Consider the following 25,745-nt stretch of genomic DNA (forward strand, 5'->3'; position numbering starts at 1 on the left):
GATTCACCGCCCTTCCTGGCAAGGACCACGCGGCGGGGGCGGGGCGGGTCTCCCCCCCCCCCCCCCCCCCCGGCACAGACACTCTGCGTGGGACACAGAGATAAAAAGGGGCACAGGGGGGCTTGTGGGAGCCCAGCGGGCCGTACGCCACGGAGCCCTGCCGGCGCCCATGCCCTCCCCAGCACCAGAGCGGCGCTGCTGGAGGGTGGGCTGAGGGGAGCCTCCGAGGCTCTTGAGGGGCTGGAATAAAGGCTGAGGGAGCAGATGCCTGCATGGAGTTTGCCTGATGACCTCCAAGCCCACTCTGGACAAGTGCCCTTCCCCTCCTGCTCACTCACCCTTCCAGCCCTGCCTGGGGATGCATGGAGGCTTCCTATTGGCTGCTGGGGATGCACGGAGGCTTCCTATTGGCTGCCGGGGATGCACGGAGGCTTCCTATTGGCTGCCGGGGATGCACGGAGGCTTCCTATTGGCTGCTGAGAAGGTGTTTACCAGCAACAAGAGCCAATGAGAAGCTGCCTTGTCTGCCTCTGGATGGCAGGTAGGCCGCTGGCACCCCTGGCCCTGCCTCAGGAAGGCTCCCCAGGGGAGGCTGGCTCCGGAGTGGGCTCTGCTCCTCCTGTCCTCCCTCCCAGGGGAGTGGAGTGGGGACACCAACCCCAGTCCCCAAGTCCACCTCCCAACGTAGGCCCCTGGTCCCGACTATCAAAGAGCACCAGGCGAGAACAAAGGCCTAGTGTACCCAGGACAAAGGAGAAATGTCCCTCCTCCCCCACCCCCACCCCCCTGCCCGGTCCCTCCCGCGCCCTGGTGCGCCCCCTCGGGACCGCCACTGTGGAAACTTGCTAATTGCCCCCGTGGGTGCCTGGGGTGCCTGGTACTTGAGCTGTTGTTAAGACAACAGGGCTGGGCCCCCACGGTGCCCATCCCCAGTTGCCCGCCTCTCGGGGCAGTTCCCCAACACACCGCAGGTGGGAGAGGAGAGGAGACTGTGGGAGCGCGGCCTGGAGACCCTCGCCCCATGGGGGACCAAAAGGTAGGTGTTCAACCGCTCGGCCCCCTTGGCCGTGACACTTGCTCTCCATGGGGTCTTTTGGCATGGAAATGCTAGAGATGAGACCCAGCCGTGGGTCTCACACACGCAGGTCCGGCTTCCGTGGGCCCTGGAGCTGCGGTTCTAGGGAGGCTGACGGGCAGAGCGACCAGGCTGCCCACTGGGGTTGCCGGGGCGGGACGGGAGGGGCTGTCCAGATCGGCGTGGCCTTGGCGATGGTTTGACACCAGGCCGGTGGGGAGCAACAGAGCTGGGGAGGGCGGCAGGCTCTCGGGCGGCCTTTGAAGGGGTGACAGGCTGTGGGTAGCTTGCTGCGCTGTCCCTGTGGTGTTCGCTGACTCTCTCAAGGCCTCGGTCAGAGCCTGAATCTGGAATGTTCTGCTGACAGGGCCACAGGCTGCAGAAATGGGTTCCATGTACGCAGGGCTCCCTTCGCCAGGCCCCTGGCCAGGCCCTTCAGTCTTGGCAGGTCTGTTCCACTCGCATCTGTAATCCTAGCTACTCAGGAGGCTGAGGGCTGAGGATCTGGGTTTCCAGGTCACCCAGGCAGGAAAGTCCATGGGATTCTTACCTCCAATGAATCAGCAAGAACCCGGGGGTGGAGCTATGGCTCAAGTGATACAGTGTCAGCCTTGATGAAGAAGCTGAGGGGCGGCACCCAGGCCACAAGTTCAAGCCCCAGTCCTGGAAAAAAACAAAAACAACCACCAGAAGAGGAAGGGTCAGAAGGAGCAGGTGGCAGGGTAGGTCAGAGGCTCTGGTCTTGAGAGAAGGCCAGAAAGGTCTGGACATGAGGAACCTCTGACCCTCTCTTTAGGCAGCAACAAGTAGATGTGGAGTTGCAGAATAGTATTAAAATGAAGAGAGCCATCTTTTTTCAGGTCAAATGTCTTGGTCAGGCAATATGTATAACTGTGGCAAAGCAACATTATAGCAAAGGATTAAGGTCTTTGTGTTAGGTTGGTCAGCCTCATCTTTGTTTACTTTCTGAGGAGACAGCTCAAAGCAGGGTTGCTAGGTGGGCTTGACAGCGTCCTCCATAGTGACAAGTAGAAGTAAGGAGAGACCAGATGCCAGTGGCTCACGCCTGTTTGTAATCCTCACTACTTGGGAGGCTGAGATCTGAGGATCAAAGTTCAAAGCCAGCCTGGGCAGGACAGTCTATGAGAGTCTGATCTCCAATTACCCACTAAAAAGCTAGAAGTGGAGCACCTATGGCTCGAAGTGGTAGAGTACTAGCATTGAGCACAAAAGCTCAGGGTCAGTGCCCAGGCCTCACGTTCAAGACCCAGGACTGGCACACAAACACACACACACACACACACACACACACACACACACGCCATAAGGAGAGGAAATTGAATTAGGAAGGAGGAGACGGAGACCTTGGCCCGAAGTCCAGAGGTCATATCCTCCCTCCAGCAACCAGAGGAATTCCTTGGGTCTCTGTGTCCCAAAAGCCACCAGAGTCCCACATTAAGAGGCCTGATAATTGGACATCCCCCACTTGACACATGTCACCCCAAGGGTGATGACAGACACGTGTCCTGGGAAATGTGTTTCCAAGTCTTTGTGATGGAATTAGTGAGTGGAGGGCGAGCATCTCCCCACAGGGGGCACCAAAGCAGTGGCTTCGCAGACGGCATGGGAGGAGAAGGAGGTCACCGGAGACAGGAGCAGGCAAGGAGGCCAAGGCTCGTCTGCTTGCCCAGGGTGGGAAGGGGCAGCCACCACAGACGCGGCTGCTCCGGGCTGAATCCGGCCTGGGTTCCCTGTGCACTTAAGATCTAGTAGAATGGCTATTCTACGCAAGAATAGAAGGCAAGTGGACTTCACCTGAAATCGGCTGGGCCCAGTCTTCTCCCCGTTGGTCTCACGGGCAGGAGCTGGCTCGCCCACTCTACCCCTCCGTGAGTGGCCCGGCTGAGCCTGGGGCGGCAACCCCCACTTCCTGCAGAACTTCCCTGCCCGCCCTGAGTCCCTGGGCTCTGCTACGGGCTGCGGTTGCCCAGCCTCGACTGTCCTCTGAGACAGAGCATTTCTTCAGCGCCTGCAGTGCTAGCCAGGTGGTAAACTGGTGCTCACAGATATCCCAGCCTTTCACGAGTTCTTTTTTTTTTTTTTTTTTTTTTTGCCAGTCCTGGACCTTGGTCCAGGTCTCAGGGCCTGAGCACTGTCCCTGGCTTCTTTTTGCTCAAGGCTACCACTCTGCCACTTGAGCCACAGCGCCACTTCTGGCCATTTTCTATATATATGGTGCTGGGGAATCGAACCCAGGGCTTCATGTATACAAGACAAGCGCTCTTGCCACTAGGCCATATCCCCAGCCCCCTTCCACAAGTTCTTCTCCTAGTAAGACCCCCCCCCCCCAGCCCCAGCCTTGCTGGGTAGCCACTGGAAACACCTCCACATCTACCGAGTCCAAGGACGAGCTTTGAAATGTCTGGAAAAAAGAAAGTCTGACTTGTTTTGTAGTGGGAAAAAGGCCACCCGGTCAGCGAGTGGGCCCAGCAAGCCCACCGGCCTCCGTCCAGAATGAAGAGCCCACCGCAACAAAGTTGAAAAAAGAAAAACAACTTTATTGAGATATTGAGAGGCGTTCCTACACTGACGGGCCAGGGCCGCCGCACTAGCTCGGGAGTGGATACCGCGGCCCCACCCGATCTTACAGGCTAGCTTTTATAGGAAAAACCATATTCTCAGGTCTAGCCACTCGCAAGGTGGCCAGTGGGATGAAAGCACATACAGAAAACTACATAATCATACCCGGTCACACACGCGGCCAATAAGGTCTCAAGTTGCCATATGCTATCTATCTAAGCAAACCGATCCTTCTACTCTACGTTGGTGCGCGTTGGGAGACCAATAGAATTACAGCTTGACCCAAACCTCCTATACAGGTGGTTGAGCAGAATAACGTGATTTTCTTCTTCTGCTTGGTCTTTGTCCTGCCTCAGCCTATTCTTTAAAAAACGGGAAAGGTTTGCGTTTAGGTCGCCCCGGGAGGTAGTGGCCAGACGCCCTTTACATTCTGGGAACCTGGCTTCTATCAGAATGTGGGGCTGGGTGTTTTGTTGAGGGAGAAACAGCTAAGGTGGAGGCTCCAGTTTTAAGATGGAGTTACACTAGCCAAGAGTCCACTTCAGTGTACACGAGCTGCAGACAAGATGGACGAGGTTTAGGGCAGAAAGGCAGCTTTGCTCATTTTCTTCATTCACTTGGGACAGGTTTTGATTTGTAGGCCAAAATGGCCTTGAACTTAAAGTCCCTCTCTCTAGCCTCCTGCAAGCTAGAGTTCCAGGTGAGTCACCTGGCCCGGCCAGCCTAGCTCTAGTATTGTTTTTCTCCTTTTTCTTTGTTTACTTGAGGCCTTAAGGACTGAACCCTGGGTCTTACACCTGCTAGGCCAAGTGCTGTGCTGATTAAACAAGGCCACAGCCCTTTTGTATTTGCTTTTTCCTGGTGCAGGGGCTTTTCTAATCTCTGTGTCGTTCCAATGTTAGGATATGTGCTGGCAAAAGGAGAGCTGAGTGTGTGTGTGTGTGTGTGTGTGTGTGTGTGTGGCATGTGAGACAGGGTACAGGGGCGATGGTGTGCTTGGGGAAGGGCATTGAGCTTTGAGACCCAAAGGAGAGATGCTCAGGTCCCACGAGCTAGGACAGGAAGTGACTCAATGACAAACACCTGGGGAGCGTTGGTGGGAGCCTCTGGGGTGCCGGGGTGCCCCTGGGGTGGCTGGGGGTGTGGCTGTGTGTGGACAAGCAGAGGGAGATGATCTGAGTGGCATTGTGCTCTTCTGTGCAGGCCTAGGACCCCCCGCCCCGCTGCCCCTTTCCTCTTGCTTCTCCTGTGCCCTTGCCCGGCAGGGGTGGGTAGTCCTGGGAACTGGAATTGCCTTGCCGGGGGGGGGGGGGGGGGTGGATCTTTGGGATTTTCCACAAGGACCGAGGGCCTGGATTCTAGGTGAGGGCAGAGACTACAGAGCAGCATTATTGGGGGGGGGGGGGTCTATGCTGGCTCAGACCCCCGCTGACGGGAGGGGGTGCTGGCTGCTTCCCTCTGTCTGCAGTTCACCAATGCCACAACGTCAGCCCCCCTCCGCCCCCCAATCAGGGCTCTGCGTCTCATCTGCTGCCTCTCTGGAGACTTCCAGGCAGCTGGGACAGTGCCCGAGCCGGGCCTGGGAGAGGGGCGGGGCCTGGCGGGCTCTGTGGTTTGGGCTGCTGCTGGCCCTGCCCTGCGCTGGGCATACATCCATCGGCTATATAAGGGCGCTTGCCCCTGCCCGGCGCTGTGCCGCCGCTGCCCACAGCGCCCTGGATCTTGCCCGCTGAGAAGCTTTGCCAAGCCACCCCCTGCAGGTACCCCTGTGGCCCCTGCCCATCCCAGGGGAGCTAGGGAGGGAGACAGCAAGTAGGGGACCCTGCCCCCGCCACACTGGCCCTGGCGGCTATTCTGACACTCACCAGGGCCGCTGCGGCGCTGGAAAGACTCAAGACGTCCGGCAGCCCAGAGAACCAGAATGGGGAAGGGACCCTGGGGTGCAGAACCCCTGCGATCCTTGAGGCAGAGCTTCCTCCTTTGCGTGGGGTGGGGGTGAGGCAGCCGGACGGGACAGGGGGGTCCCCACTCCCCACGCCTGAGGCTGGAGGGTGGGGTAGGGTGCCGGCCAGCCTGACCACGTGCTCTGTCTCTCTCACTCAGCTTCTCCACCTTCACGATGGTAAGCCTCCGGCGGTTCTTCCCCACAAGGGCCCCAAGCCCTGGGTAGGTGGAGGGCCCAGGGGGCAACTGCTGGCCCCCCAGGCCTGCCCTGCAGCTCCATGCCCTTGACCCACCCCTGTGCCAGGCACTCCGTCTCCTCCGCATCCCAGACGTGGGATGTGGCGGCCTTTGTCAGTCTTGCTCAGTGTCTGTGAGCCCCATCTGCGACCCCAGGAGGCCTCTCCTGGGAGATGTGGCTCCTGGTCCATGCCCAAGCCTGGCACCCAGACCTCGCTGACCTGGCCCCAACACTGCCTCCCAGTCACTAAGGGATACTGACAGCTGCATCCCCGGGTGGCCCAGGGCGGGTACTGGGCACCCGCCAAGTTCAGAGAGACCTCCCCGTCTTCCCAAAGTGGCCCGGCCCATGTGCGGGAGGCCAGGCCCCCACCAGTCTTGCCCAGGCCAGCCACGGCAAGGTATCAAGGAATAAGTGGTCCTGCCGGTGTCACATGGAGCCTCCTGGCGGCTCTCGGGAAAGGCAGTCAGCCTGGGGGGGGGGGGAGGGTGGGGTGAGCGGGCAGAGGTGTCAGATTGTCTGCAAAGAAGCAAGTGCCAGGGCTGGAGGCTTGGCTCCGTGGCAGAATGCCTGCCCAGCAGACCTTAAACACCAGTACTAAAAAAGAAAAGGAGCCGGGCTGGGGCCGGGGGAATGTGGCTTAGTGGTAGAGCGCTCGCCTAGCATGCATGAAGCCCTGGGTTCGATTCCTCAGTACCATATAAACAGGAAAAGCCAGAAGTGGTGCTGTGGCTCAAGTGGTAGAGTGCTAGACTTGAGCAAAAAAAGCTCAGGGACAGTGCCCAGGCCCTGAGTTCAAGCTCAAAGACAGAAAAAAAAAAGAAAGTTGGGCACCAGTGGTTCACACCTGTAATCCTAGCTACTCAGGAAGCTGAGATCTAAGGATCATAGTTGAAGCCATCTTGGACAGAAAAATCCTTGAGACTCTTATCTCCAATCAACTACCAGAAAACTGGAAGTGGTGCTGTGACTCAAGTGGTAGAATGCTGCCTTGAGCACAAAGAGGCCAGGGACAGTGCTCAGGCCCTGAGTTCAAGCCCCACCACCACCACCAACAACAACAACAAAAAGAAAGAAAGAAAGAGCAGTGCTAGAATTCCATGTGCTTGAAAAGGGTAAACCCTGTGTGGTAGGCAGTGGTCCATGCCTGAAATCCTAGCACATGGGATTAGAGACAGGAAGAGTTCAAGGCTAGCCTGGGATACATAAGGATATCCTGTCTCAAAATGAAAGGGGAGGAGAGGAGGAGAAGAAGAGGAGGAGGGGGGAGGAAGAGGAGGAGGAGGAGGAGGGGGAGGAGGAGGGGGAGGAGGGGGGAGGAGGAGGAGGGGGAGGAGGAAGAGGAGGAAGAAGAGGAGGAAGAGGGGGAGGAGAGGGGGGGAGGAGGAAGAGGAGGAGGCCGACACTCTTTCCCCTCCCAGCCCCGCACCCTGCGCTGGTCCTGCGGCATGTCCTCAGGGCCTGCAGAGGATGACAATGGCAGAAACTCACCTGCACAGTCTGGTGGCCCCAGAGTCCATGCTGGCAGCCGGGTCACTGAGCCCAGGAGGGCAGTGGGCGTGGTCATCCCTCCTGGGTTCCTCAGGCACCAGGTCAGGCCCTGCTGGGGCGCTGTGCTGATCTCGAGGAAAACAAGACCCCAATCCTTTGCTCCCGAGAACCCAGCCAGAGCAGATGAGCACATGGCATGGGGGGCAGCGGGCAGCCAACAGGACGCTGCTTACCGCTCTCCTCCTGGCTGGCCACACCTATCAGACCATGTCTGCCACCGCCGGCTGGGTAGGCCCGAACCTTCCTTGCCTGGCTCCTTCAATGGGAGCTGGCTTGGGAGGGGGGAGGGGCTCACACACTGATACGATGACCTCATGTACTGCCTTCAGCTCTCCCTGGATCCGCCAAGTTCCCAGTGGGACTGCCAGCTGGGTCCCAAGGACCTGGACGGAGAGGAGGGCCCGTGGAGAGGGGGCTCCGGTCTGCCGCCGCCCGCAGACTGCATCCCGGGCCTCTGGCGGCAGGACGTGGGTCTGGACTGCAAGGGCTCCCCCGAGGGCGCGGAGGCCCGGGCCTGGACGGTCTACTACTACAACCTCCTGCAGAGCTGCCTGCAGCAGGCTGGCCTCCCTGAGACCCAGGACCGCAGCCACGCGCCCCGCACAGGTGCCTCGGGTTCTCCTGGGAGGGGGAGGGACCTTCACCCGCTTGCTTGTCCAGTCCTGCGGTGCTGGGCTGGTTTCGTCTGAAGACAGGGAGGCAAAGCCAGGCACCAGAGCAGGTGGACAGGCATCGCGGTCACAAGTGTCTGGCCCCAGTGGAGTCAAGCTTTCCACTGTCCGCCTGGGCCCGTGGGTGTGGAAAACATGTTCTGTGGAGCATAAGCTTCCATCCCAGTGTCTTGGAGGTGCTGAGGAGCAGCTGAACAGTTGAGAGCCCAAGATTTCTCTCCTGTTTTAAAACTTAGGAGAGCTGGGCACTGGTGGCTCATGCCTGTAACCCTAGCTATTCAGGAGGCTGAGATCTGAGGATAGGAGTTCAAAGCCAGCCAAGGAAGGAAAGTCCTTGAGACTCCTCTAACTTCAACTAATTTCCATATATATATGTGGCGAGGTTTTGTTTTTTGTTTTGCCAGTCCTGGGCCTTGGACTCAGGGCCTGAGCACTGTCCCTGGCTTCTTTTTGCTCAAGGCTAGCACTCTACCACTTGAGCCACAGCGCCACTTCTGGCCATTTTCTATATATGTGGTGCTGTGGAATCGAACCCAGGGCTTCATGTAAGAGAGGCGAGTACTCATACCACTGGGCCATATTCCCAGCCCCCCATATATATATATATATGGAAGTAGAGCTGTGGCTCAAGTGGTAAAGTGCTAATCTTGAGGGGGGAAAAAAAAGCTGAGACAGCACCCAGGCCCTGAGTTCAAGCCTCAGGAAAGGCACCAAGCACAACACACACACACACACACACACACACACACTCAGAAGCCCTGGGTTCAATTCCTCAGCACCACATATATAGAAAAAGCTGGAAGGGGCGCTGTGGCTCAAGTGGTAGAGTGCTAGCCTTGAGCAAAAAGAAGCCAGGGACAGTGCGCAGGCCCTGAGTTCAAGGCCCAGGACTGGCAACACACACACACACACACACACACACACACACACACACTCAGAAGGCCATAAATAATTTTGTGTAAAACAAAGGTCCTATGGTTAGACTACATGAGAATCACAGACTTGAAAGATAGGCTTGGAGGAGAAGAAACCCAAGGTGAGCCGCACGGAAAGCCAGAGCTCAGACGCGCCGGCCCAGCCTGCAGTGAGCCCGGGGCAGCCGCAGAGAGAAGGGACCCGAGGGCCGGGAGGGGCGAGCGGGCCCTCCGCCTTCCCACCTTTCCCCCTCCAGTGTCCTGCTCGCTCCTCTTCTGCTCCCCAACAAGGACTGGGGGCCAAGGACGACCGCAGGGGCGGGGGTGGGGGCGGCCTGAGCAGCAGGGCAGGAAGGGGAGCCCCGACTGGACTGAGCTCTGGGACGCTCCTTCCCAAAGGCTGCCCTGGCGCCGAGGTGACCTTGTGCGTGCTGGGACCCCCCAGTACCTTTCTGCCTGTGCTGCTGGAGGGTGGGGTCCAGAGTCCGGGTGAGTGCGTGCCCAAGCCCCCCACCCCCTCCCACAGAGAGGGCAGTGCCGCCCCGACCGTGCTACAGCCCCAAATACCCACCAGCCTTGGCCAGGGGCTGCATTCCATGGGTCCAGCTGCTGTCCTCTGAGCAGGGGTGGGAGCCTGAGCTGGAGGCTGCTGGGGACATTGAGACACCCCCCCCCCCCCCGCCAGCCACCTGCCTCCCTCTGCCTACAGGAAACCTACTCCTTTGCCTGTCCCCTGCCTGGCTGACCAAGGTGCCCGCACCAAGACAGCCGGGCGAGGGGGCTCTGCTGGTCTCCAAGGCGGTGAGCTTCCACCCGGGGGGCCTCACGTTCCTGGATGACTTTGTCCCCCCGCGGCGTGCCACCTACTTCCTGGCAGGCCTGGGTCCCGGCCCCGGCTGGGGCAGGGAGGCCGCAGAGCTGGCCCGGAACCTCAGCTGCCCCACGGGAGCCACAGCGGAGCTGGCGCGGCTGCTGGAGGACCGGCTCCTGGCCAGGCAGCTGCTGGCCCGGCGGGGGGGCGTGGCTGTGCCCGCGACCCTGGCGCTCACCCACAAGCCCCCGGCGCTGCTGCGGGGAGGGGATGCCAGCCCAGGGCTGCGTCTGGTGGAGCTGAGTGGCAAAGAGGGCCAGGAAACCCTCGTGAAGGAGGAAGTCGGGGCCTTCCTGCACTCCGAAGCCCTGGGCAGTGCCTCGCAGGTAATGGCGCCTGCCTGCCTGCCGGAGGTCTGGGTAGATGCGGTGTAGATGCTGACTGGTGGGTGGGTGGGTACCCCAGCTCTTAGCTCCGCCAGCACCCTCACTTCTTGGGGACAGCCCCGTGCCCTCCTACCTCCTACCTGAGCCTCTCACCTTCCGGTGCCCGGGGCAGCGATCAGGAGGCCCCTTTGCGCTTTCTGCTGCAGGTGGCCGTCAAGCTCAGTGGCTGGCGCTGGCTGGGTCAACAGACATTGCGTCTGCACCCACGCGCAGAGCCAGACGCAGTGGTGAGCACTGTGATGGCCTTCCTGGAGAAGCTGGAGGAGGAGGAGAGCGTTCTGGTGGAGGCCGTGTGCCCAGCTGCCCAGCTGCCCTTCCCAGGTGAGCGCCAGCGGTGCCCGGCAGGAGCAGCTCCCGGGACCCTCTGGGCTGGGCTTAGACCTCCCCATCTTCTCCCAGATGGTCCCCCACGTGGCCCAGAGCTGGCTGTGCGTATCTGTGCCATGGTGTGTCGGACTCAGGGTGACAGGCCCCTGCTGAGCAAGGTGAGAGGGGCCCTGGCCCAGGCCACACTGAGAAGAGGAAGGATCTGGGGCCACCTCTGGGGCAGACAGGATCAAATCAACAAGCAGATTTTGGTTATCCGCGTTGAGGCGCTTTAGGCCTGTTAGGATTTTGTTCTTCCTTTCCCCTTGAAACGCTCCTGATTGCGTCTTACATCAGGTGTCCCTGGCCCAGGGGCTGCCTCGCCATGCCAGGGTTCTCAGAGGAAGCTGACATACAGTCCACAGTCCTCAGGCCCCACAGGAAGAGCACACAGGCCGGAAGTACAGCAGGCCTGGGGACCCTTTGGAGACCCATCGGAGAGGGAGATGTTCTACCCCCAGGGCAGGGCTTGAGTGGAGGAGAGGAGGGGCTTCGGGGGCCTGGAGAGCGTGTGGGAATGAAGGAGCGTGACCGGGAAAGGTATTTTCTTTCTCGCAGTTTAAGACAGGTTGGAGAATGAGGATTCTTGAAGGCCCAGAGAAGGGTCTGGCCCGGATCTTAGCACGGGGAAGGTGCCGGTGCAGCTGGCGTGAGGTCGATCTGGGGAGGGCCTCTCTGAGTCGCCCCCTACCTAGGTGTTGTGTGGCGTGGGTCGCGGGGACCGGCCCCTGCGGCACGAGAACACCCTGCCGAGGACGCTGGACGCGGCGCTGGCCCAGTGCGGGCTGAGGGAGGCGGCCCAGGTGGAGCTGGTGAGGCAGCGCGTCAAGACCGCCGCCGAGGCCGCGCTGGCCGCGGTGCTGGCCCTGGAGGCCGGCCTGAGCGCCGAGCAGCGCGGCGGGCGCCAGGCCCGCACCGACTTCCTCGGTGCGTCCCGGCGGCCGGCGGGGGTGGGGTGGGGGCGGGGGACGGCGAGATCGGGGTGCCCGAGGGCCCGGTGCCATGGCCCCTCGCCCCTCCTCGCCCCTCCTCGCCCCTCGCAGGCGTGGACTTCGCCCTGACAGTGGTGGGCCGCGAGCTGACGCCGGTGGTCCTGAAGCTGAACTGCGGGCTGTGTCTGGAGGCGTGCGGCGCCCTCGAGGGGCTGTGGGCCGCGCCGCGCCCGGGGCGCGCGGCCGAGGAGGCGGCGGCCGCCCCGCTGGTGGAGACGATGCTCCGGCGCTCCGCGCACTGCCTCATGGAGGGGAAGCAGCTGCTGGTGATCGGCGCGGGCGGCACCAGCAAGAAGTTCGTGTGGGAGGCGGCGCGGCGCTACGGCCTCAAGGTGGGCGGGGCCCGGCCCCGGGGCGGAGCCGGAGGGGTGGAGCCGTGACGGGGGGCGGGGCCTGGAGGGGCGGGGCCAGCCGCGGCGGGGGCGGGGCCAGACGCGGCGGGGGCGGGGTTCGCGCCGGGCAGCCGCTCGGCCGCAGAGCACCCGCTCGCTGCCCGGCCCATCTCCGAAGACCGAGTTCCTCCTCCCGTTTCTGCCTGGTATGAGCGTTCCCTGGAGGAGGGACCGAGCCCTCCGCGGGAAGAAGAGAAGGCCGGGGTAGAGGCACGGAGGCGGGCAGGGGGTCAGCCGTCCTTCAGAGCTAGCGCCACAGCCAGGTCTGGAGTGACAGGCAGGCTCCTGGTTCTGCCCAGGAGAAGGGTGCAGCCCGGGGAGGTTGAGTGCCTGACACCTGCCGCCCAGGGCCCAGAGGGGAGCCGGGGAGCCGTTCACAGATCACAGCATTGGCCTCACACTACAGAATCCCCAGTCCCCGAGATTGAACTCAGGGCCTGAGCACTGCCCCTGGCTTCTTTTTGCTCAAGGCTTAGCACTCTGCCACCTGAGCCACAGCGCCACTTCCAGATTTCTGGTGGTTAATTGGAGATAGGAATTTCATGGACTTTCCTGCCTGGGCTGGCTTTCAATGATGAGACTCAGATCTCAGCCACCTGAGTAGCTAGGAGTACAGGCGTGAGCTACCAGTAGATGGTCTTATCCCCATTGAACAGACAGTAAACAGAGGCTCCCAGGCTCCCAAATCTACCACAGTGGCTTCCTCTGCCCTCCTTCCCTCCCCGTGCATAACTCTGGGAACCGTCCATCCAGCAGGCTACACCACTTTGTTCCTTGCCTGGCAAGTGGGTTCTGCAGCTGAAATGGCACCATTCCCGAGGCTAAGCAGAAAAACATGTCCCTCCTTTTTCAGTGGCTGACTTGTGTATCTGCTGCTTTGTTTCTGTTTTCTCAGTGGACCATAAGCTTTGGGGACACAAAGCCCTATATGATTCTACAACATTACTGAACATGCAATGGGGCTTTTTTTGGTTGGTTGTGGGGCTTGAACTCATGGTCTAGGTGCTGTCCCTGAGCTCTTTTGTTCAAAGCTGGTGATCTACCCCTTTGAGTCACAGCACCACTTCCAGTTTTTTGAATAGTCAGTTGGAGATAAGAGTCTCATGGGAGCTTTTCTGCCCAGGCTGGCTTCCAATTGTGATCCTCAGATTTCAGCCACCTAAGTAGCTAGGATTACAGGCCTGAGCCACTAGCACTTGGCGGCTACTTCCTCCTCCTCCTCCTCCTCCTCCTCTTCCTCCTTCCTTTATGTAGTACTAAGGAATTGAACCCAGGGCTTTGTGCATGGTAGGCATGAACTCTATGACTAAGCCACATTCCTAGCCTGCTTCTTTGCTTTTTTTTTTTTAAACAGTCTCTGCTTCCACTTCCCGTAATTCATTTCAATAAATATTTTATATGATTAGAGGCACCTAAGCATTGTAGCTTCATTGAGCCACTCCTTCAGTCCCTGATTTTTGTTGGTTAATTGGAAGTAGAATCTCTTGGATTTGTCTGTCTGGGCTGGCTTTGAACCTTGATCTTTGGATCACAAGCCCAAGCCACCAGTGCCCAACGGAGTAGGTAGTGTTTGGGGGCTGATGGAGCCTGCAGGCGGGGCCTTTCTTCTCTTGGCACCTGCTGACATGGCCGTTTCCCCCTCCTGTGCTTCTTGCAGCTGCACGTAGTGGATGCAGACCCCAACCACTTTGTGTCCCAGCTGGTGCAAACCTTCATCCACTTTGACGTGACAGAACACCGCAAGGATGAAGAGAACGCGCGTCTGCTGGCGGCGCAGGTGCGGGCCCGTGGCCTGCAGCTGGATGGCTGCTTCTCTTTCTGGGACGACTGCCTGGTGCTCACGGCTCTGCTGTGCCAGGAGCTGGGCCTGCCCTGCAGCCCCCCAGCCGCCATGGGCCTGGCCAAGCGGAAGAGCCACACCCAGCTGCATCTGCTGCGCCACCGGGGCCCCCCCTGGCCTGCCCCCTCGCTCCACGCCGTGCCCTGCTGCCCCCTGCAGAGCGAGGCTGATGTGGAGCGAGCCATCCACCAGGTCCCCCTGCCCGGCGTGATGAAGCTGGAGTTCGGGTCGGGCGCGGTGGGCGTGCAGCTGGTGAGGGACGGGCCGCAGTGCCGAGAGCACTTTACTCGGATTTCCCGTGACTTGCAAGGCGAGACTGACTATCCGGGCATTGGGCTGGGCTGGGGCAATGCCATGTTGCTGATGGAGTTTGTGGAGGGCACTGAGCACGACGTGGACCTGGTAGTGTTTGGCGGCCAGCTGCTGGCGGCCTTCGTCTCTGACAATGGCCCCACGAGGCTGCCTGGCTTCACAGAGACGGCAGCCTGCATGCCCACCAGGCTGGCGCCCGAGCAGGAGGCTCAGATGGTGCAGGCTGCCTTCCGCTGCTGCCTGGGCTGTGGGCTGCTCAGTGGGGTCTTCAACGTGGAGCTCAAGCTGACGGGGGCTGGGCCTAAGCTCATCGAGATCAACCCGCGCATGGGCGGCTTCTACCTGCGCAACTGGATCCTGGAGCTCTACGGGGTGGACATTCTGCTGGCCTCTGCCATGGTGGCCTGCGGCCTGCGGCCCGCCCTGCCCCCCCGCCCCCGGGCCCGGGGCCACCTGGTAGGCATCATGTGTGTGCTGTCTCAGCATCTGCAGGTGCTGAGCTCCGCCGCGGTGCGAGACACCCTGCAGGCCCTGCACGACCAGGGGCTGCTGCACTACAATCTTCTGGAAGAGTCTCTGGTGCCTGGCAAGTATGAGGAGCCGTTCTGCAATGTGGCGTGTGGTGGACGCAGCCCTGAGGAGGCCTGCCAGCGTCTGCTGGGCCTCTGCCAGGGGCTGGGCATCGATGGACCCGGCTACCCGGTCGCCCACTTCCTGTCTCATTTCAAATAGCACTGGCGTCTGAGGCTAGGGAGGAAGTGCTGGAGGGGGAGGGGGAGCCGTGCCCTCCACTTCCTAGTGCCCTCCCTACCTCTCTCCTGGTTGCCCAGCCCCAGCCCAGCCACGCCCACTCCCCTGTGCCTTAGATCCCTCCCAGAACACAGCCATTTTCCCTCCCTCCTCTCTTCTTTTCTTTCCTTCTGTCTTTTCCTCCTTCCTTCCCTCCCTCCCTCCCTCCCTCCCTCCCTCCCTCCCTCTCTTCCTTCCTTCCTTTCTCCTCTCTTCCCCCCCTGCCTGCCTGCCTGCCTTTCTTTCTGTGCCAGCATTGGGGCTTGAATTCAGGGTCTAGTCACTGTCCTTGAGCTTTTTCACTCAACACTGGTGCTTTACTACTTGAGGCACAGCTCTACTTCTGGCTTTTTGATGGCTAATTGGAGATAAGAGTCTCATGGCTCTTTCCTGCCTGGACTGGCTTCAAACCTCTGTCCTCAGATCTTAACCTTTTTTTTTTTTTTTTTTTTTTTTTTTTTGCCAGTCCTGGGCCTTGGATTCAGGGCCTGAGCACTGTCCCTGGCTTCCTTTTTGCTCAAGGCTAGCACTCTGCCACTTGAGCCACAGCGCCACTTCTGGCCGTTTTCTGTATATGTGGTGCTGGGGAATCGAACCTAGGGCCTCATGTATACGAGGCAAGCTCTCTCGCCACTAGGCCATATCCCCAGCCCCGGATCTTAACCTTTTAAGTAGCTAGGATTGTAGGTGTATCCAGTGAGCAGTTTCATTTTGACACCAAAGCTTTCTGGGTTCAAGGACCATAAAACAAGTATCTGGGAGCTGTCCTCCTCCATCTAGTCCATAGCTGCCCCAGGACACTGGCTCTGGAGAACTAACAGCAGCCACGCACGTGCACACACACACACACACACACACACACACACACACACACACACACACACCGCCACCACCACCCCCAGATAGGACTGGGCCCAAATCCAGGCCCTCATGTCTACACTTCCAATATGCATCTTCCTGCCACTTACAGGAGTGAACTTGGATAGGCCTCTGGCCCTGGAAAGCCTGAGATTCAAATTAAATGAAATCCTGAGATTAAATCCCTTACCTTTGTTTTATGAAAAATCCAGGATACCTGTAGAGCATACAATAAACACCTCACAGGGCCCCTCTCCCGTGCCAGTGGCCTAAGTAGTAAAAGCAAATGGCATGTGGTCAGCATGAATCGCTTCCAGGTAGACACTGTGGTTCCCAATATCTAGATAAGGACACGGGCTCAGGGCAACACCACCACCACCACCAAACCAAACCCCTTCTGGGTCCTACTGTAGTGGATATGAATGCCAAGCAAGGGCTAGGCCCCCGCCTCGGCTCACGCTTTCATGCCCATTCAGCTTCCAGGCCCCTTCTCCTCTCTGCTCTTATTCCTAAGTGGCCTCAGCACTTTGCAACAGCTCCTCCCATGCGTCCTGTGCCTTCTCCTCCAAGTCCGAGTGCTCTGACCTTTGGCACACTGACAAGCACTTACAGAGAAAGTCTGTCTTGTCTGTCTCCTTCATTCAGGGAACCTGCTTCAAGAATTCCGCTCCTGGCTGCGAGTGTGGCTTGGTGGTAGAGCGCTTGCCTAGCGTGCATGAAGCCGGGGTTCTGTTCCTCAGCACCACAGACACTGATAAGGCTGGAATTGGCCATGTCGCTGAAGTGGCACAGTGAATGCTAGACTTGAGCCAAAGAAGCTCAGTGCCCGGGTCCTGAGTCCAAGTCCCACGACTGGCAAAAAAGAAAAGAAAAGAATTCCGCCCCTGTCCAACACAGGAGCTCTGGGCAGCTCCCCTATCACCCCTCCCCCATGGCTTGTGACTGAGCGAAGCGTGGACTCTGGGAGAGTGCTTCCTCACTCCAGCGTGTCTCCCGCTCTCATCTAGGTAGGTATGGGGCGGGGGAATCCTGTAGCATCTGGGCCTAAAGGAAAATAACCCTACAGGCTGGGCCTCTGGACTGATTTTTGGCAGACACCTACCTGCCTTGCACTCACATCAAGGCCCAAACCCGCGGATCTCCTCCGCTGCGATTCGACCGTGGCTCCATCCTAGCAGCTAAGCCCTTGTTCCTGGATACCTCTGACAGGTAGTGTCTGCAGCCTTATCTCAATGGTGAAGATGTTACAGAAAAAGAGAGCCCAATTCCTGCGGCCATCCCCCCCAATAGAATTTTCGGGATCTTGTCTTACAGGGGGAAATTTATGCTGGTTGTCTATAGGGAGAGACCAACCCACTCTCCTCGTCACAAACTCGGAGATACCCATTAGCTCTGTCTTCTAGTACCTTCCCTCGCCACTCCTCCTCGGAGGTAATGAACAGTCAGTTTGCTATTAGTACTTCTCTCTAGGAATAGAAAAACTATCGACCAGTTCTAACTAAATGGAGGCACCTGTATAGTAGAACTTTTTCATCCTTAGTCTGTCCTTTGTGCAACAAACTCCTACTGAAGGCGCCATGCATGTGGTCACATCTCATACATAGACTTAAAACCATGGGATAGCTACCATGTACATGTGCAGATACCTCCCAAACATCTGCCAAGGCATAGCCCTCGGTTTCCTAAGATCAGCCCACTATCATTGCTAAGAATGCCTTCCACACTCTCCAAACCCTTGGAAGCTGAAATTTTCTTAACCATGTGTTTGCTCTTGAGCCACCTCGCTTGAGTCTATCTTTCCCCTTAACAGTGTATTCTCTCTTTAATTAAACTCTTGGCTTGGCCACTTTACTACTGTGTGTGTGCTTTCATTCAGTTCTTTGTTGGAAACTTCAAGAGTCTTGGATCTTCACCTCTGCACACACTTTGGCCCATGACACACTAGCACTGGAAGAGAGAATGTCTAGACTGTCTTTGTCAGTCAGGTAAGCTGATTCAAGAATTCTGTCTCTGCTCAGCACAGAAGCCATGCACACCTTCCCAGTCATTCTTTATTTATTTTTATTTTTTTGCCAATCCTGGGCATTAACCTCGGCCTGAGCACTGTCCCTGGCTTCTTCTTCTTTTTTTTTTTTGCACAAGGCTAGCATTCTACCACTTGAGCCACTCGAACCCAGGGCTTCATGTATAGGAGGCAAGCACTCTTGCCACTAGGCCATATCCCCAGCCCCCCTTCCAAGTCATTCTTACCCAAATAAAGTGACTGAGTGAAGTACCTGGACTATGGGATTGTTTATCTCCAGTGACCAGTACCTCTCGGGTTCAACTTGGGGGAGGAGGGGTAGGGAAGAGGGAAATCCTGCAGTCTGGGGCTAAGTGAAAACTAGCCTACAGGCTGGGCTTCTAGAATGATATATGGTAGGGACCTACTCTATACTCACATCATGTCCAAACTAGAGAACCTCGTCTGATGGGGTCACAACCTGAGGCCACATTCACGTAAATCTTTCATGCGGACTTTGTTGGCTCACGCCTGCAATCCTAGCTACTCAGGAGGCTGAGATCTGAGGATCACCATTTAAAGCTAGCCTAGGCAGGAAAGTTCATTAGACTCTTATCCAATAAACTACCCAGGAAAAGCTAGAAGAAGCACTGTGGCTCAAGAGCTAGAGCACTAGCCTTGAGCACAAAGAGGCTCAGGGACAGCACCCAGGGTCCTAGTTCAAGCCCCAGGGCTGACAAAAAAGAAAAGAAAAGAAAAGAAAAAGAGGGCTGGGAATGTGGCTTAATGGTAGAGTGCTTGCCTAGCATGCATGAAGCCCTGGTTCCGCTCCTCAGTACCACATAGACAGAAAAAGCCAGAAGTGGCGCTGTAGCTCAAGTGGTAGAGTGCTAGCCTTGAGCAAACAGAAGCTCAGGGACAGTGTCCAGGCCCTGAGTTCAAGCCCCAGGACTGGAAAAAAAAAAAAACCATCAAGTCAACCCTTCAACAACCTGAGAACCCCCAAAATCTGTCCTACAGAGTTGACACTGAGCCTCTTCCGTGCTAGAAGACAAAACAAGCAGATAAACTCCAGGAATCAATTCACACATCCAAGGGTGGGGCAGTGAAGATCTCTATCCATTCTGACAGAATCCGCCCTTCCCTCCTTTGGGTTTCCAACCCTGAATCCCATCAAAGGCTTGGCTCCTGGCCCAGTCAGCTCTGTACTGAGAACCCCATAGAGGCCTCAAGGCTGCAGCTACGGCCCCATATAACAAGTCTTAGGCCAGGTTTAATATGGTCGTTCATCCTTTCATCCATCTTCTGCAATGTGCCTGTTCTGTACAAGGCAGCAGAATTAGTAAGTGTGCTTAAAAATGGACAGAAGCTCCTGTTTAGGTGTCTGGAGCTTTCTAGGACAGGGTCCTGGGAACAACCTGGCACCAAGCTTGACACACCTTCGTGCACTTAGGACGCTCTACCTCCAAACCCAAACTTTCCCCGGAGCCCCCAACTGGGAGCCTTTGAGACGCTCCCCTCTGATACTGAGCCAGGAAGGGGGTTTGGAAGAGAGCTTGAGGGAAGCAGGCTCAGCGGGCCCAAGGAATGGGTGGGCCGGGCCTCTTGGACTACAACTCCCGAAAGACATTGCGACGGGCCCGTCGGAAAGCGGGCGGGGCCATTTTGCGTCACGGCGTGGGCCACATCTGTCGCGGAATGATGATGTGCGCGCCAGGCCCGGGGCTGTCAGTCAGTCGGAGCTCGGCTTCGGCGTCGCCGAGGGTCCTGCGGGGCCGGCGCGGCCATGGCGGCCGTGTTTGATCTAGACCTGGAGACCGAGGAAGGCAGCGAGGAGGAAGGCGAGCCGGAGTTCAGCCCCGCGGTGAGTGCTCCGCCCGGAGCCGCTGGAGGCGGGAGCCGAGCCTGTCACCGGCCCCGGGCCGAGCCGCGGCTCCCTTCCCACAGTGGGCTCCGACCCTCCTCGGCTCTGGCCCCGCCCCGCGCGCCCCTTCTCCCATCCCCAGCCTGTGCCACTGACTGTCGGCTTTCTGGCCCCGGCCTCTCCCCAGCCCCCGCCACCTGCCATCCCTTGCTCCCTCCTCTCCCCGGCCAAGCAGGGCGGCTTGGGTAGGAGGAGGTCCCCTGCCCCTTCCTTGCGTCTCACCCCTCGGTTTTTCATAGGATGTGTGTCCCCTGGCCGAGTTGAGGGCTGCTGGCCATGAGTGAGTGAGGGTCCTGATGGGGGTGGGGGGGCTGGGGTGGGGAAGGGGCCCTAGGGAGCGCCGGAGCCTGGTCTAATGGATGACTTCTGTGTTCTTAGGCCTGTGGGACAGTATGAGGAGGTGGAGCTGACCGAGACCAGTGTGAACGTGGGCGCTGAGCGCATCGGTCCCCACTGCTTTGAGCTGCTGCGCGTGCTGGGCAAGGGGGGCTACGGCAAGGTACTGGCCCCCCACCCCACTCCCACCTCCTCGGCTGCAGCCTTGGGGCCTTCGCAGGATGCTCAGCGCAGAGCTGACCTGGAAGGGAGCCAAGCCTCTGATGGGATTCAGATCCAGAAACCTAAAGGAGGGACGGGCGGATTCTGTCAGAATGGATAGAGATCTTTACTGCCCCACCCTTGGCTTTTTGGTCTCAGTGCGACAACCTCAGGGTGGGGCTCCTTGGAGACGGGATGTGGAGAGGGAAGTTGATCCTGTCTCCCCTGCCCTACAGGTGTTCCAGGTCCGAAAGGTGCAAGGCACCAACTCGGGCAAAATCTATGCCATGAAAGTCCTGAGGAAGGTGAGTCATTTGCTTAGCCGGCAAGTATTGGGGCTTCCATCCCGCGCGCGTGATGTCAGGCTTCCCAAGACAGCAATCAACAGGACTGAGGGCATGCTCCTTGTCTTTGTCACTGGCTAGTTTATTATCTGTTGCGATAATTATTGTAATTAGTGATAATTGTTGGTGCATTGTAACTCCCAGGGGACATGGACCAGTGTTTGGCGAGGCGATTGTGTCAGGACTGATGAGGGGATGGATTGCTGTTGGCCTCTCACCAGGCCTTGTGGTGTGTACTTGTAGTCCCAGTGTTGGGGAATCTGAAGCAGTAGGAGCTTAAAAGTTCAAAGCCAGCCTGGGTTACAGAATGAAACCGTGTCTCAAAAGCATTAAAAAAAAGAATTTTTAAAATAATGTCAAGTTGAAAACCCCTTTGCTAGAGAGGATAAACCAGTCTCTGAAAAGGCTGACAGCAGCAAAATGGTAGAGCATTTCAGTGGAGTGACAGAATATCACAGAAAGGTCCTGGCCATGAACCAAGAGAATCCTGTAGAATATGTAAATTTTGTGTACCATTGACTTTAAAAATATTCCAGTTATGGCTCATGCTAGTAATCCTAGCTACTCAGGAAGCTGAGATCTGAGGATCTCCAATGCCGGCAGGGATGGGACTTTAATTTCCAATTAACCATCAGGAAACTGGAGGTAGTGCTATGGCTCAAGTGGTAGAGTGCTAGCCTGAAGCAAAAGAGCTCAGGGACAGTGCCCAGGCCCCAAATTCAAACCCCACTACTGGCCAAAAAAAAAAAAAAATCCAGTTGTTTGACCTGGCCAGTTGTTCTCTCTGGTAAAGCGGCTCATTGTGATCATGTGCCATTGCTTCCCTAATTTATTTATTTATTTTGCGGGTGCTAGGGCTTGAATTCAGGGCATGAGCACTGTCCCTGAGGAATCAAACCTAGGGTTTCATGCATGCTAAGCAAGCACTCTACCATTAAGCCACATTCCCAGCCTCTGTTTCCCTGGCTTCAGGTACTGATTACCAAGGGGGCAATCGTGATGTCACTGTAGGTCCACAGTGTACTCAGACCTTGGCTGCTAGGACTGAGCTGTGTTTAGTATGTAAAGAATTGCATCTTGGAGTTTTACTGAATTACTAGTTCCTTCTTTGTGCCTCCAATTAGTTGAAGTTTTGTTCAAGGTTAAACACTGTGCTGCAAAGCAATGAAAGTAGGACGTGGAGGGGAAAATAAGGGCATTGGCTAGCGAGACTACAGGAGATCTTGGTGCCTCACCTTCTGACGGATCCTGCATCTCTAGGCCAAAATCGTGCGCAATGCCAAGGACACAGCACACACTCGGGCTGAGAGGAACATTCTGGAGTCTGTGAAGCACCCGTTCATTGTGGAACTGGCCTATGCTTTCCAGACAGGCGGCAAGCTCTACCTCATCTTGGAATGCCTCAGTGGTAGGTCTGATCAGGGTGAACTGGGGACGGCATAAGCAGCATTGCTGACGTGCAGAACCCCGAGAGGGCTGCTTGTAGGGGTCACTAGGAGGGCCTGCACATTCCCACTTACCCTTTGTTCATCCTGTCTCCTTATTTGTTCATCAGTTCATTCAGCAAACGTCTGTCCAGTGCCTAGTGTGTCCCATTGTTTGGGAGGTAGATGAGGATGGTGGGAGTTTCCACAGAAGTCCAGAGGGTGGGTTTATGGATTTCTACTTCAGGTCCCCGTTCAGCCCCATCCTCGGCAGTAGCCACTGTCCACTCTTGTAGCGGTCGGGGTGGGCAGTGTCACTGTTGTTCCTTCACAGGAACGGCCTGGTAGGGCGGGGCCAGGGGAGCTGGGGGGCCTGGGGGGACACAGCTGAGGGGTAGAGTCATTCCGACCATCGCCGGCCTGGCCTCTCCAGGGCTTCACAGACATGGCGGGACTCCGTCCCTTAACCGCCAGGGCCACCTTCCTAGAGTGTGAGTGATTCCTGTTCTTCCGCTCGGAACCTGCCGAGTCTATAGTGTTGACAACACTTTGGCTTCCAGGAAGCACCCATTGCGTGATGTGGGCCAGGCCTGCCCTTTCCTGCCTGGATCCCCAGTACCAGTGTTTCCCTTCATGTTCTGGATCTCAGTCTCCATCCATCTCAGTGCCGCCCTGTAAGGCCCAGTGCCACCTCACTTCCTGTCTTGTGTTGGGATTCACGTGCTCTCCCCGTGTCGGCCGTGGGGTTGTGCAGTGAGGCTCTCGGAGCTGGTGCCCCGGCCTGGCGTGCCGGCACAGCGCGTGCGTGTCTGTCTCCCCACTAGACTGAGCGTCCAGAGGGCAGTGTCTGGGTCTCCTCATCTCTGCCCCCAGCCTCACTCAGCACAGGGCCAGGCACCGAATAGGCGTCGGTAGATGTTTGCTGAATTGAATTGAGTCCCCACGGCAGCTCTGGGAGGCAGGTAGGGCGGGATTTATGAGCCCCACTTTCCCTAAGAAGAAATGGAGGCTCAGAGAGCAGCAGGGCTGTGTCCTAGCGCGTGGCTGCTGATGTCTTTGTGTCACAGGTGGTGAGCTCTTCACACACCTGGAGCGAGAGGGCATCTTCCTGGAAGACACGGCCTGGTGGGTGTGATGCTTGCCATTCTCCTGAGGGGTGTCTGGCCCCATGCTGTTCCCCCTTCGCCAAGTTTAACCCTGTCCTGTCTCTGCAGCTTCTACCTAGCGGAGATCACACTGGCCCTGGGCCATCTCCACTCCCAAGGCATTATCTACCGAGACCTCAAGCCTGAGAACATCATGCTCAACAGCCAGGGTGCGAATCTGCACACACACACACACACACACACACGCGTGCCATGAGCTCAACAGACGTGCGTGTCCACATGCATGTATGCACGCACAGGGTGTGCACATGCACGCACATACCCGTGCAGGCCCACCCAGCTGCCCACCAGGGTCTGCAGGGCGGCGCTGAGGAGCCCGGGGCGGGCAGGGTCCTGACCACCGCCCCCCCCCCCCATTCCTCCTCAGGCCACATCAAGCTGACAGACTTTGGCCTCTGCAAGGAGTCCATTCACGAGGGCGCCGTCACGCACACCTTCTGTGGCACCATTGAGTACATGTGGGTGTCTCCTGCCTGCCCTCGGGGGGAGGAGGCCAGCCAGAGGGACCTGGCCTGGCTGACAGTCTGCCCGCCCCCCAGGGCTCCTGAGATCCTGGTGCGCAGTGGGCACAACCGTGCGGTGGACTGGTGGAGCCTGGGGGCTCTGATGTACGACATGCTCACTGGATCGGCAAGTCCAGCCTCTGCGGGAGGAGGGCCGTGGGGGGGGAGAGCCCCCGCCTGGGCCTGGCCAGGGCCTGGTGGGAGGCCCACAGGCCGCCCTCACCTTCCGCCTCCTCCAGCCACCCTTCACCGCAGAGAACCGGAAGAAGACCATGGATAAGATCATCAAGGGGAAGCTGGTGCTGCCGCCCTACCTCACTCCAGATGCCCGGGACCTTGCCAAAAAGGTGAGGCTCCCTCCTGCCCCAGCCTAGGCCCCGTGTTCCTGGGTGTCCCTGGGCAGTTGAGGAGGCTCTGCCACCCCTGCGAGTGTAGAGGGACCCAAGTCCTGGCCTCAGCCCCCATGGTAAGTCCCAGTGCTAGCAACAAGGCAGCCTGGCACGCGTGCGTGAGGCCGGGGAGTGGCCCCCAGATCTGAGGATGGACCTGGGGTGACACGAGTGAGGTAAAACCTTTGCAAAGGCTTCCCGGGGAACGCGCCCCCTGATTCTCCCTGGAAGTCCCCGCTGGCCCCAGCCAGCCCCGGGAACGGGAGCGGGCACCGCCCAGTGTGTGTGGGGGTCCCCAGCCCTCCCCTCTGCCTCCCTCCTGTAGTTTCTAAAGCGGAACCCCATCCAGCGGATAGGAGGCGGCCCTGGGGACGCTGCTGACGTGCAGGTGAGGCTGGGCCGCACCGAGGGGCAGGGCCCAAGGACAAGGGGGGTTCCACTGGGACCCGGAGGAGTGACCTGTTGGCATGTTTGGGGGCTACTCCCTACCCTCAGAGGCACCCCTTCTTCCGCCACATCAACTGGAATGACCTCCTGGCCCGCCATGTGGACCCTCCTTTCAGGCCGAGTCTGGTGAGTGCAGGTCCTCTAAGCCCAGGAGGGAGGGAGGGAGGGAGGGAGGGAGGGAGGCAGGGAGGCTGCTGTTCCCCGGTTCCTCTGACCCTCCCCGTTTGGGTCTGCTTGCAGCAGTCGGAGGAGGATGTGAGCCAGTTTGATACCCGCTTCACACGGCAGACGCCGGTGGACAGCCCGGATGACACGGCCCTGAGCGAGAGCGCTGACCAGGCCTTTCTGGTAGGGCGGGGCCAGGGGCGTGGGGGCGGGACTGGGGGGAGGGGGGCTGAGGGGATCACAGCTGAGGGTAGAGTCACCGCTGAGCGTCACGGGCCTGACCTCTGACCTCTCCAGGGCTTCACCTACGTGGCACCCTCTGTCCTGGATAGCATCAAGGAGGGCTTCTCCTTCCAGCCCAAGCTGCGCTCCCCCCGGCGCCTCAACAGCAGCCCCCGTACCCCTATCAGGTACTGAGGTGCAGAGTGCGTGGCCCGGGCAGGGGCTTGCAGCCGTGGGCGCTGGGGCGGGGCGGGGCCGCGTGCCTTTCCTCACCCACGGACACATCCCCACGGCGTCTCGGAGCCTCTAACTCTCTGCCTTGTTTTCCCCTGTAGCCCCCTCAAGTTTTCCCCTTTTGAGGGGTTCCGGCCCAGCCCTGGCCCACTGGAGGCCATGGACCCACCTCTACCTCCACTTCTGCCGCCCCCATCGCCGCCGCCACCCTCGAGCACTGCCCCGCTCCCCATCCGGCCCCCCTCAGGGGCCAAGAAGGCCAAGAAGGGCCGCGGGCGCCCCAGGCGCTAGGAGGGGGGTGAGGCCCCGTGCCGGCTGTGGCCGGAGACCGAAAGGAGTCTGGTGAGGATGCTGAGCCCCAGAATCATGCACATGGATTGGCCGCACACTGCAGCAGGCATGGGGTCCCCCTGTGGGGGACGCCCCACTTAGCTGTGCCCGTGTAGAATTAAAGGACTGAATCATGGCACACTGACTGGCTTCTGCTGGACTGAGGGCAAGGGCGGCCCCTGTTAGGGAGGGGAGGGCAAGGGCGGGCCCTGTTAGGGAGGGGAGGGCTCCTTCAGGACCACAGAACCACACAGCTGCGGCTTTTATTGCAGGGGCTTC

General features: G+C 58.6%; 2 protein-coding genes and 1 non-coding gene across 4 annotated transcripts; 2 read left to right on the top strand and 1 right to left on the bottom strand.

Moving 5' to 3' along the window:
* Positions 1 to 4,477: 4,477 nt before the first annotated feature.
* Positions 4,478 to 4,581, bottom strand: LOC125362768. The gene has a single exon (XR_007213082.1). It is a non-coding gene; the product is annotated as a U6 spliceosomal RNA (small nuclear RNA).
* A 2,930-nt stretch (positions 4,582 to 7,511) lies between these two features.
* On the top strand, positions 7,512 to 15,040 carry Carns1 (carnosine synthase 1). The gene is made up of 9 exons (XM_048361444.1): positions 7,512 to 7,616; positions 7,718 to 7,994; positions 9,373 to 9,462; positions 9,683 to 10,170; positions 10,377 to 10,551; positions 10,630 to 10,715; positions 11,292 to 11,523; positions 11,640 to 11,920; positions 13,638 to 15,040. The coding sequence occupies exons 1-9, from the start codon at positions 7,512 to 7,514 to the stop codon at positions 14,862 to 14,864; spliced, it is 2,961 nt and encodes a 986-aa protein (XP_048217401.1). The 3' UTR covers positions 14,865 to 15,040.
* Positions 15,041 to 19,444: 4,404 nt separating this feature from the next.
* On the top strand, positions 19,445 to 25,603 carry Rps6kb2 (ribosomal protein S6 kinase B2). Of its 2 annotated transcripts, none has more exons than XM_048359714.1 (15): positions 19,445 to 19,645; positions 19,945 to 19,985; positions 20,084 to 20,204; positions 20,479 to 20,547; positions 21,847 to 21,994; positions 23,078 to 23,135; positions 23,225 to 23,325; positions 23,544 to 23,634; positions 23,716 to 23,806; positions 23,919 to 24,026; positions 24,394 to 24,456; positions 24,564 to 24,641; positions 24,756 to 24,863; positions 24,978 to 25,090; positions 25,238 to 25,603. In XM_048359714.1, the coding sequence occupies exons 1-15, from the start codon at positions 19,568 to 19,570 to the stop codon at positions 25,425 to 25,427; spliced, it is 1,458 nt and encodes a 485-aa protein (XP_048215671.1). In that variant the 5' UTR covers positions 19,445 to 19,567; the 3' UTR covers positions 25,428 to 25,603. The 2 variants fall into 2 exon arrangements, with proteins under 2 accessions (XP_048215671.1, XP_048215672.1); XM_048359715.1 differs by having other exon boundaries at positions 19,465 to 19,645; positions 24,759 to 24,863.
* The last annotated feature ends 142 nt before the right edge of the window (positions 25,604 to 25,745 follow it).

Source organism: Perognathus longimembris, chromosome 13, assembly GCF_023159225.1.
Source record: "Perognathus longimembris pacificus isolate PPM17 chromosome 13, ASM2315922v1, whole genome shotgun sequence".
NCBI classification, from domain to species: Eukaryota; Metazoa; Chordata; class Mammalia; order Rodentia; family Heteromyidae; genus Perognathus; species Perognathus longimembris.

Bases quoted from the DNA above. Each gene is read 5' to 3' on its own strand.
- Carns1 (XM_048361444.1), top strand. From the start codon at position 7,512: ATGAGCACATGGCATGGGGGGCAGCGGGCAGCCAACAGGACGCTGCTT. The intron at 10,552-10,629 runs GTGAGCGCCAGC...ATCTTCTCCCAG, and splicing joins TGCCCAGCTGCCCTTCCCAG to ATGGTCCCCCACGTGGCCCA. The intron at 10,716-11,291 runs GTGAGAGGGGCC...CCCCCTACCTAG, and splicing joins ACAGGCCCCTGCTGAGCAAG to GTGTTGTGTGGCGTGGGTCG.
- Rps6kb2 (XM_048359714.1), top strand. From the start codon at position 19,568: ATGGCGGCCGTGTTTGATCTAGACCTGGAGACCGAGGAAGGCAGCGAG. The intron at 23,635-23,715 runs GTGGGTGTCTCC...CCCGCCCCCCAG, and splicing joins TGTGGCACCATTGAGTACAT to GGCTCCTGAGATCCTGGTGC. The intron at 24,642-24,755 runs GTGAGTGCAGGT...GTCTGCTTGCAG, and splicing joins CTCCTTTCAGGCCGAGTCTG to CAGTCGGAGGAGGATGTGAG.